The sequence below is a fragment of the Hippocampus guttulatus genome, chromosome 1 (assembly GCF_054856545.1).
Source record: "Hippocampus guttulatus isolate MCC_2025c chromosome 1, RoL_Hgut_1.0, whole genome shotgun sequence".
NCBI lineage: Eukaryota > Metazoa > Chordata > Actinopteri > Syngnathiformes > Syngnathidae > Hippocampus > Hippocampus guttulatus.
Window position 1 is genome coordinate 21,061,639 of NC_141261.1, and position 10,480 is coordinate 21,072,118.

The 10,480-nt window shown below is 44.7% G+C and overlaps 1 protein-coding gene across 1 annotated transcript; it reads right to left on the minus strand.

The window, feature by feature from the left end:
* Positions 1-100: 100 nt before the first annotated feature.
* On the minus strand, positions 101-10,228 carry LOC147210926 (indian hedgehog B protein-like). The gene is made up of 3 exons (XM_086118491.1): positions 9,086-10,228; positions 3,844-4,105; positions 101-2,106 (listed from the first exon to the last, which is right to left on the minus strand). Exons 1-3 carry the CDS (start codon positions 9,383-9,385, stop codon positions 1,358-1,360), a joined length of 1,311 nt encoding a protein of 436 aa, XP_085974617.1. The 5' UTR covers positions 9,386-10,228; the 3' UTR covers positions 101-1,357.
* Between the last annotated feature and the right edge of the window lie 252 nt (positions 10,229-10,480).

Here is a 10,480-nt window from a genome sequence, read left to right on the forward strand (position 1 = left end):
CTTTTGCAGGCAATCGGATGGGGGCCACATGCATGCGACACCACTAGAGGGCAGTCATGAAACAATGTTTTTCACTGATTTATTTCCCCCAAATAAATATTCTCTCCCACCATAACTTCTTGTTGACTTTCTGTGAACAAGAAAATATTAAATACATTGTGAATCCTCCTAAAATATATATCATTGTTAGGAATCATGCTGCATATCACAGGAAACACAGCCCTGAAAAGTATACTGAACAGAAATTTAAATGAAGCACTTGTCTCATTAATACTGTTTTAAAAAATCTGCCTGATTTGCCTTAGTGAGCATTTGTCTTTTGCCAAAACAATCCCTCCTCCTCACAGGTGTGGCATATCTAAAGGCTGATTATACGGCATGATAATTGAACAGGTGTCCCTGAGGCTGCCCACAATAAAAGGTCACTCGAAAAGAGGGGTCACCAACGAAGTGCTGCAAGGACCACATGAGTAGCCCAACAGTATTGTTCCAACAATAGCTCGCAAGTGTTGGGACATCATGATTTTCAATGAATGCCGTCAAAGTGATAATTTGAACATTTAGAAGATTATTTGCGTTGAATCTGCCCAGTTTTTTTTTCTCCAGCACATCGTTTTCAAAATAATAACAATCATGATTATTATTGTGGTTATTATTATTATTATTATCTCAATCTAGTCATATTCACAAATCAAGATTTAAATTCAGCAACAGGTGGAATCTTTTTATGAAACGTCATAGCTAAATTACAAAGCATGGTAAAATCCACATTGCGCAAGCTTTTATGGGTCAAAAATAAAAAATCTCAAAGGCCTGACCTTCAAGGAAAAAAAAGTACAGGCATTTTTTAAATCTGCATCAAAAACCCATTTAAAGGCACATAGCCCTCTGATTAAAATTTGCTATTGGTGACCAGTGTTATTGAAGGTAATTTGAGCGAATGTGTTTCAGAAGTGTGTATCAAATTGGTGTGCCTTAGGCACATTTTTGAGTGGCCTTTTATACATGTGCAACAATCATGCTGCGAGGTGGATGGATTATTTCAGCAAAGTAGAAGAACTCACTAATACACATTTAGACAGCTTTGTAAATATTGTTTGAGAGTAATACCTCATTTGTGCACATGGAAAAAGAAAAAAAACCCTTGAAATTCAGATGAAATGAGCAAAAGTGTTGCATTTGTATTTGTGTTCAGTGTAGTTAGTGTGCAACTTTTCATTCCAGTTGGAGTCCATTCTCATCGCATATATCTTCCATTTCAGTTTGCTCAATGAATTTGTAATTTATTGTTCTATATCAGGATTATTTACCAGTCGATTTATTAGCATATGATCCCAGAGTCCGGCTGCCTGATTTATTATAACTTCTTTTCCAGTATTTCCCATGAGGCTTCGCAGTGATCCATCACATGGTCCCGTTGGATCATCTTTCTCCAGTTTTTGTCATCAACTGCGGTCACACCCAGTGGGTGGAGGTGCCCCGAGTCCAGCAGCATCACCCCCAGCCAGTGTAAAAGATCAGCGTACCAGTGGACCCCATCACCACAGTAACCACTGGTGCCAGTCCAGCTGTGCATCAGCCTGAGTGGCAAGAAGGCCCAGTGAGCCAAGGAATGCCCTTCCACCACCGCGTAGCAGGATGCCACCACCCCATCCACCACGAGTGTCCCCTGCGCTGTCAGAGGAGCGAAAGCCCCCCTCCTCTCCGTCACTGTGACCCTTGTGATGCGGGAAAGTGTTCCCGATGGACCGTCGGCCACCAGTACGCAATGACCCGGCCGGGCATCACAAGCGTACACCGTCCTCAAGGAGCCGGGGGTGGGCGGCGCCCCCTCTGAGCAGTTTCCCTGAGACACAAACAGCAAGTGGGCGGCGGTCAGAGAGAGGCGCGCCCCATTTTTTGTCTTTAGGGTGTAGAAGAGCTTGTGTGTCGCCGGGTCGCGATCCAGGAAGGTCAGGACTTGGCTGTACACCAGTTCGGCGCCAGACAAGGTCAGGACTGGCTCGCCGGGGCGCAGGTCACGGATGAACTTCTGAAGGCCGTTTTTCACAGTGACCAAGGCGTCGCCCGGGAAACAACCTCCAGACTTGGCTGCCACCGAGTGGTCTGAAAGACAGCAAGAGTCAAATATTGTACTTAGCCGGGTTAGCGTTGACATGCATTTTTGTTTCTTTCAGCACAAACAGAACAGTTGATATCGTACCATCATGTCATCACGGATAGAGTAAATGAGTATATTTGCTTGACCAAGAATCCTCTGACTCGATACTGGCCATTTGTGTCCACTTTGCTTTCTCTGTTGGGGAGGGATGGGGGGGGGGGGAGTGGGGGGGGGGGTCAGGTTGCCATTATCTGATTTTCACATTGGCAATTTCAGCTCCTTAATAATATACAATTTACATAATTTGTACCGTTGGCTCTACTGTGGCCATTTGAAACCCATAAAAATTACATGTTTTATTCTCTTGCTAATTAGTCGATTTAAAATGCTAAGTTTGGCCTGCTCCGTTCTTCAATTGGGCCCACCCAGCATTTTTGCTTTACGTTAGCCCTTTCCCCATTAAATTTGGTTAGTTACAATAGAATTATTCACATTGTATTCTTTTGTCATTTCTTTGATTACGTAACTGATTCATAAATAAATCAGTCAAATACACCACTCGAAAGAAAATGTTCTTGAATAAGGTCAATAGGGCCGATTAATCAAAATTACGCACTGCTGTCGCTGAGAAAAGAACTGCATTTTCACTGAAGAAGTGCAAGCTTCCTCTGCTGGCTGTAGAAAGACAAGATCAGCAATACTGTACAAGAAAAAGCTAAGATAGTGCTCATTTGAAGAATTAAAAAATAAAAATGAATGGATATTTTATATTAATGACAGGTATTGATATTCGTTTAAAAAAAACTTTGTCGTAAAGAAGGAAAAAAAAAACAAGCCCCAAAAATATTTTATATGTACATGTACAGAAATGGCCAGGAATGAGCTGAGAGGCAAGTAAAATTCAACAAAGCTTAAAGTTGAATACAATATGAAATCCTCATGTTGATCGATTTGAAAAGATCCTCTTATATATTTAAAGCACAACTTTACACGAATTGAGGTGTTAAAATTAGTACGATAAAAGAAGCAGCCGAACATTAGGGATGACACTCGGTCTGAAGTACAGGGGGGGAAAAAAAAGAACCCAAAAAGATACCAACTTGACTGGTTGCCCGTGTAATCAGGTCAAGGACTGCGCCCTCGCAACCCGATCTGGGAGGGAAGGAGAGAATAAGGAGGAAAAGAGGGAAAGAAAAGGAAAATCTCAGTTACTACTCAGGCGTATGAAGACGGTCTGTCATGTACTTGGCCTTTACCTGGTGCTTCTACTTCTGCTTGCCAGACTTTTCGCATGCTTGTGTCTCACACACACACACACACACTTTCGAGTTCGTTTAGCAAGATTGCAGCAGGGGCAGCAGAATTGTCATGAAGAGGCTTGTGGGATGAAGAAAGGGAAGGAGGCAAAGAGGCAAACGTGCAGAGGCTTAAGTGAAAGCAGGGACAGAACAGACGAAGCAGAGCTGCAGCTCGTTTTGTGTTGTCTGACTTTCAAGGTCGTATGTGTTTTAGTCACTGGGCTTGAAGCGACAAGCTTGATAACTATGCCACTTCTTCTGATTTACAGCAGCTGGGGCATTCATTTTTACCTTGCTTTGCAGTAGGTTTTTGGTTTAGCACAATAGTTCTCAAACTTTTGACACCAAGCACCGCTAATAAATGGTGACAAACATTACAACGCGGAAGCGTAGTAGGCCTAAGGGTTCAAAGCACAAAGCTCCTAATGGTGACCTGAAACTCACCCAACTTGACACTGCAGTGGATGTGGGCCTTGGATTCGTAGTAGACCCAGTCGAAGCCCGCCTCCACAGCCAGCCGAGCCAGCATGGCGTACTTGTTCCGATCCCTGTCCGAGGTGGTGATGTCCACCGCCCGCCCCTCGTAGTGGAGCGACTCTTCCGAGTGATGGCCGTCCTCGTCCCAGCCCTCGGTGACCCGCAGCCTCACCCCGGGCCAAAGGTTCATCACGGAGATGGCGAGGGAGTTCAGCTTGTCCTTGCAGCGCTGTGGGACACACACACACACACGTCAGATTTTGCCTTATGCAACCATATGTTAGCTATACCGTATACCAGGTGTGTCCAAAATAAGGTCCAGGGGCCATAAGGGGCCTGCTGTTTGTCTTTTAGTGGCTTGCAGTGGCTTTAGTGGCTTTCATATAGTGAAATATTTTTTTTCAAGGCGGTGATGTAAAGAATTAAACCGTTTTTTGGTCGTGTTTTTTGCTTCAGTTCAATGAGCATTGTGTGGCTCCTTCTGGTGTGCATTCGTCAGCCACCTGCAGTCAATGTACAGTAATCCCTCGTTTATCGTTGTTAATGGGGACCAAAACCACCTGCAATAAACGAAAATCCGCAAAGTAGCGATCAATAAACATATTTAAAAAAATATATATATATATATATATATATATATATACAGTACATATATACTGTATATACTGTATATATATATATATTTTTTTTTTTAAGTCCGCAAACGGTCCACGAGAAGCTGCGAAAGTCAGCAAAACAACAGAGTGACATAGAGCAACATATACAGTACTGTACTCCATGTGTATATATGAATTTATTTTTATTTTTATGAATGTGGTTGAAATAATCCGCGATGCACTGAAGCCGCAATAAACGAACCGTGAAATAGCGAGGGATCAATGTAATACAGACAGAGAGAACACAGAGCGTTAAATATGCCTGTTCACATTAAGATAAACAGAAATTAGGAACATTTATGCGGTTGTTTTAATGACACTCCATATAAAACTGTCTTAGTTTCATGTTTAGATTGACAGTAAACCACCTGGGAATGTCAATAAACATTTTGAAGCCTCTTTTTGGAAGAATTGTTTACGACCTGCCAAAATGCTGCTTGCTATGCAATGAGTTGAGTTCACTCCCACTGTACAGTGCTTGTATCTCAATTTTTTGCTCACAAGTCAAAGCAAACAAATGTCCGATCTCTGAAATGTCGTATCACTCGGATATCAAGGCACCGCTGTATGACTACTACTACTACTACTACAAATAATAACATATTACTTTTATAAAGAGCTTTTGCAAAAACACACACAAAAAAAATCTTGACTGAAATAATATAATTTCTATTTACAGCACCTTGAAGAACAAAGATAATTCAGTTTCACAAGGCAACAGCGTGAGCCACCAGTGTTTGCTTCATTTTCTGCTCAGTTTTGCGGTCGCATTTGTGAAACAAACCCCTTCAAATAATTACATTGAAATAAACACTACTTTCAAAATTTACTGATTAGATCAGATTGCTCCTGTTTTGGTTCTGAACGTGGAGAAGTGATTCCACAGCTGCTCAGCGCAGGCGTGGATTTTTTTTCTCATAGAATACGCCGGCTACACGAAAAATCTGGAAAAAAACCTCAGCTACGATATTTCCTTTTCACCCGGAACAGAAAGCTCTGAGGTAGCAGTTTACAAAATCTGAAAATAGTCCATAAGCGTGTTTGATCTATTCAAAGTAAAGAATGCCAAGATGGCCTTTGGTTTTCTACTGCATGGCCCTCGAGGAAATGAGTTTTGCAACCCTTGATATACATGCGGCTTCTTTCTTCTTGACGGTTCATTCAGATCCCGGGTCCAAAGTTCCACACATTAGCTCTGAAAAAAAAAGTTTACTGTTGGACTTTATTGGAACCCAATAAAAGTAGGAAGTTGCCAAGTAACGCTTTATGATTGACATTTTTTATGGGTAGTGTGTGAACTTCTGCTGTCTGGTTAAGCAAACACAAGGTGAGAGGGCCCATTGACTGACAAGGCTCCCCCCCACCATCCCGGCTCCCCCCGGACCGGCCCCTTTCCCACTCGTAACGCTGCTAATAAAGTTGTCATCTGAACCATTCGTCTGGCCGGCCGGTGCTCGCGAACACCTTGAGCCGATTGTTCATGCCAAGCGCAACAAGGTCCATTTCCTCTAAGGTGAGACGCCATTGGCTTACAGACAGGAAGTCAATTAACTGTTAAAGCAGAAAAAGCTCAAATTTAGCTTGATTAACTCAAGCTGACCTTAAAACATAGTGCCATGTAAACCTGACTTCGACAGGAGTGTTCAAACTACAGCCCGGGGGCCATTTCCAGCCCCCTGTCAATTTTTTTAGCAGCACTTCTCATATCTTAAAATTAACAATTGACATGGCCGGTGTCAATTGCCTGCTCTATACTACCGACTCTTCACACCGGGCAGCAATTTAAGGCGGGCAAAGAGAAGGAAAAGTTGGTTGCCATCGCTCACTTCATGTGTTCCACCCTCACTAAAATAGTACGTACATTCAAAAATGGCCCAGCCACATCAATTGAGCAACTCAGTAGCAGAGTGGGATGTTGCCTTGGCTGTCATTTTTAAGTTTAAGAAATAAATGAATATAGAAAAGGCCTTTCTTTCAGATGACAACTGGTCAAGATCAAGGATTGGTTGCAATTTCGTCCAGGGCAGGATATATCAATATTGCACTCAGCACTTTTCTCATTCATCGGTGCAACACGGGGCCAACTCCCATTTACAAGATTGCCCCGTGTGAATTTTATTGCTCATTGGTCATGAAATATGAACAGATTCGATGACTGTTTGGCCAGTCTTGTTCGAAACATTTTTTTCTAACCCTCACTTCCTCATTTTCAATTATCCATCCATTGTCTTATCCGCTTATCCTCATAAGGGTCGTGAGTGGGCTGGAGCCATCTTCGGGTCATAGGCGGTGTACACACTGAACTGGTTGCCAGCCAATCGCAGGGCATACCAATCGCAAACAAACAACCATTCACTCTCACAATCACACCTACAGACAATTTAGTGGAATGAATTCATCTGCCATGCATGTTTTTTGAAATGTGGGAGGAAACCCACACAGGCACTGGGCGAACATACAAATGCCACACAGGAAGGCCAGAGCCCGGAATCACACCCACGACCTTTGCACTCTGAGGTGGACGTGCTAACCAGGCATGCACCGTGCCACCCTTCCACCAATCGCACATCAGTAAAATAGTAACTAAGAAACCAACATTAAGTGCAAGGACAAGGACTCGTGTTGTGTATTTATTTTTTCACAAAAATCATTCAACCAACACAAAATATGCACGTGATGTGCAGGTATTATTTGGAGTTTGACTCGGCATGACTCAGACTTGATCTTATTTTTACTGTTTTGTGCTTTCTACTGTCTTCATTATTAATTTATTGTTGCATATATGATATTTGCTCCATGTACAGCACTTTGTATACAGCGGCGGCTGTTTTAAAGTGCTCTATAAATACAATTGAGTTGAGTTGTCATCCCTACGTTCTACACTGTAGTATCTCTTACTATAACTGTTTTGTGGCTTTAAAAGCTGGGGCACGAGTGGAGTTGAGTGGCGTGGAAGTCAGAGAATGAAAGTGAAGAGTTAACCCTCTGTTAACTTGTTAACTAGTCTGAGTGTCAAGTGACTTGGTGTGAGTTGTGGCATGTTTATTTTGTTACTGCTTATGCAACAATTGATTGGTCATCCACCAGTGGCTGTGTCTATCCTTGGCCGCCTGTGGAGGGATTCAAATTTATTCCAACTAGTGGTGGTAGGCTTTATGAAATAAGATAATAACGTTGACTTGACTGTAGATGTGAAATTTGAGACTTCTGCTTGGCAGTAGACATTGCACTTTTATCGGAACTATGGAATGATCCCAAATTTTGCACATTCAGTCTTTTACTGAGTCCATTCTCTCTTTTTACTCGCTTCTGAACATATATTGTCTGTCTGCGTGTTGACAAAAACTATTTCGGACTGGGGTTACGGTTAGGTTAGCGACACCTCAAGTCCTCAAGGGTGAAAAGTGGGATTGAAGCCAATTGGTTGCGTTAAGAATAGCCCGCGCCGATGGCCATGAAGTTGCCTTTTCACGGGTCCCGTGGATTCGAACATCGGTGTTTTCTCTGCGCGGTCAGACTTCATAAATTAGACGCTCCATTTAGCGCACACGCACAGCGGTTTGTGCACTAAACCGCTGGCTGCACAAACATTGCACGCGCAGGCCGACGATCTTTGCGCACCTTCTGCCTCCGATCAATGCGTCAACGATGTCTCGCCCTCACAGTCAAATGTGTTGACACTTTCTCCTCTGCGGCCTTAACATGAGTTTGACCGCGGTAAAGTTACACGTTTGTGTCGCCGCTTTGCGCCACAAAAGTGATGAAGTGTGCTTCTGGAACAGGAGCTTCTGTATTCGCAGCAGCGCGCGCAGGAAAAGTGAATAGAAAAAGCCACGAGGTGAAAAATTCACTTTCATTACGGCTTCAAAGAGGGCAAGTGCGCTCGCTATTCCTGTCCGCGCGAAACTGAGAAAACAAGCTAAAAGTCACACGGAACAGTTAAAGACAAACAGCCGGGCTGTGTGCTGCGCTCCTAGATTACGCGAACGCGCTTGAAAAAAAAATATACAGCCGAAGGCAAAATTACGCTGCTTTCAGATGAACGCCGTTGCATTGGGGGTCTGTTCTTTACAGCACGTGCCAATTAACAAAGCAGGGCGGGCGCACACTTTTATTTACAGGCAATATTTCTTGCAGTGTGCGCGGTCCACACGTGTGTTGGTAGGAGATAGAGGGAGAGAAAAAAATGGTAGTATAAATTCTAAATTCGTAGAAAATTGGGATCACAAATAGGTCAACTATTACCTGACTGTCTGTGTTTTACGCCACAGAAACAAACCAAGTGCATGCTCTCATTTACAACGACCATTAAAAAAAATTATGATTTACAATTACTGTAAACCGTTTGGGTGGACGAACTCTGGCGACCGCGCATCGCTTAAGGCAGGAAGACACAACAAACGCGCTCTAGGCCTTGAGTCAACAAGGAATGTGGGGGGGAAAAAAGATAAGCGCAGCCACGCGTCTCAAGACTAGTCAAAGTGCACCACGAAAGTTAGTATTAGGTCGGAAAACTGCAATACTTGGGCCGGGGCTGCGTGTCTCACTCTCACCTGCGTCATCATGCGGTCTGCACCTGTGTTCTCCTCATCCTTGAAGATGATGTCGGGGTTGTAGTTGGGGGTGAGCTCCCTGAAGCGCTCCGAGTTGCGGGTGATTTTGCCTTCGTATCTCCCGCTGGCCCCTAATGTCTTCTCGGCCACGTTGGGGCTGAACTGCTTGTAGGCGAGCGGTGCCAACTTGCGCGGCGAGCGCCTCTTGCCGTAGCCTCGGCCCGGCCCGCAGCCCCCGCAGCCCGGCATCAGGAGCAAGGCGCACCCGGCGAGACACGCGAGCAGCCTCGGGAGAAGCATTCCAGCCGGGCCGATGTCCTCCACCCGCCAGCCCCGCCTCCCCACGGGCAGGTGGTCAGAGGGTCAAATGCTCTCGCCGGTGACAATAACTGGGACCTTCAAAGCGGCGGCTGGAGAGCAAGACGCTCCCCCGAGTCCTCCGATGTTGCCATTCCACGCGCGTAAAAAAAGGTGCGCGCCACGGACGAGATGCAAAGGAACTTCCCAGCGCGCTGCCGACAATCGAGCGTCTTGAGGGCACTTGGAGGCAGGGGCATAAATAGGCGAGGTTGAGTTTGTCTTGGCAGTGGCCTTCAAAGCTGTCTCGTAGTGAGACACGGAGGCGCGCGGCGGTCAAAGGGTGTCCCCGCAGCTCAATGTTGCCCTGTGGCTGTGCGTGCAAGTGGCATGAAAGGTGCCCACCCAACATTTCCTCCCATCGGTGCACATCCGAGAGTTTGTCAGGGGCTGCAGGTGAGGAACACTCCTGACATTAAGTACATAACAGCAGAGAGAATCCGAGAGACCCACCCCCGCCGCCCCAACCACCACGACCATGCAGTAAAGCAACATATTCCTCAGACATCAATCCTTGGCTCGTTTCTCTCTCTCTCTCTCTCTCTTCCTTTCAAGACCTTTGAGCTTTTCCTCTGCATGTTTTTGATACATCTAACTTACATTTCCCATGCCTTCAGACCTCACCCCACACCTAGCATGTCTTTTACAGAGGGCGAATCCACACGGAAGGGGGCAAATTCCCCCATACAAATGGCAATGATTAACATGGCATGCCATTGCAAACCATTTCGTGCAGCGTTTTTTTGTGCTGCTCTGTGCAGTCGCACATAACGACCATACCAGAAACCCCCCTTACCCACTCTGAGTAAAAGGGTTGGCAAAACTTAACTGGACTCCACCCCCACCTCAGATGCACACATTTGCCCTTGCCTTTAAAGTGTACCTATGGTGGCCATAAATTTTATATATATATATATATATATATATATATATATTATATATACAGTATACTGTATATAAAAGCATCGACCTCACAGTGCAGAGATATTCCAGCTCCGGCCTCCCTGTGTGGAGTTTGCATGTTCTCCGCGGGCCTGC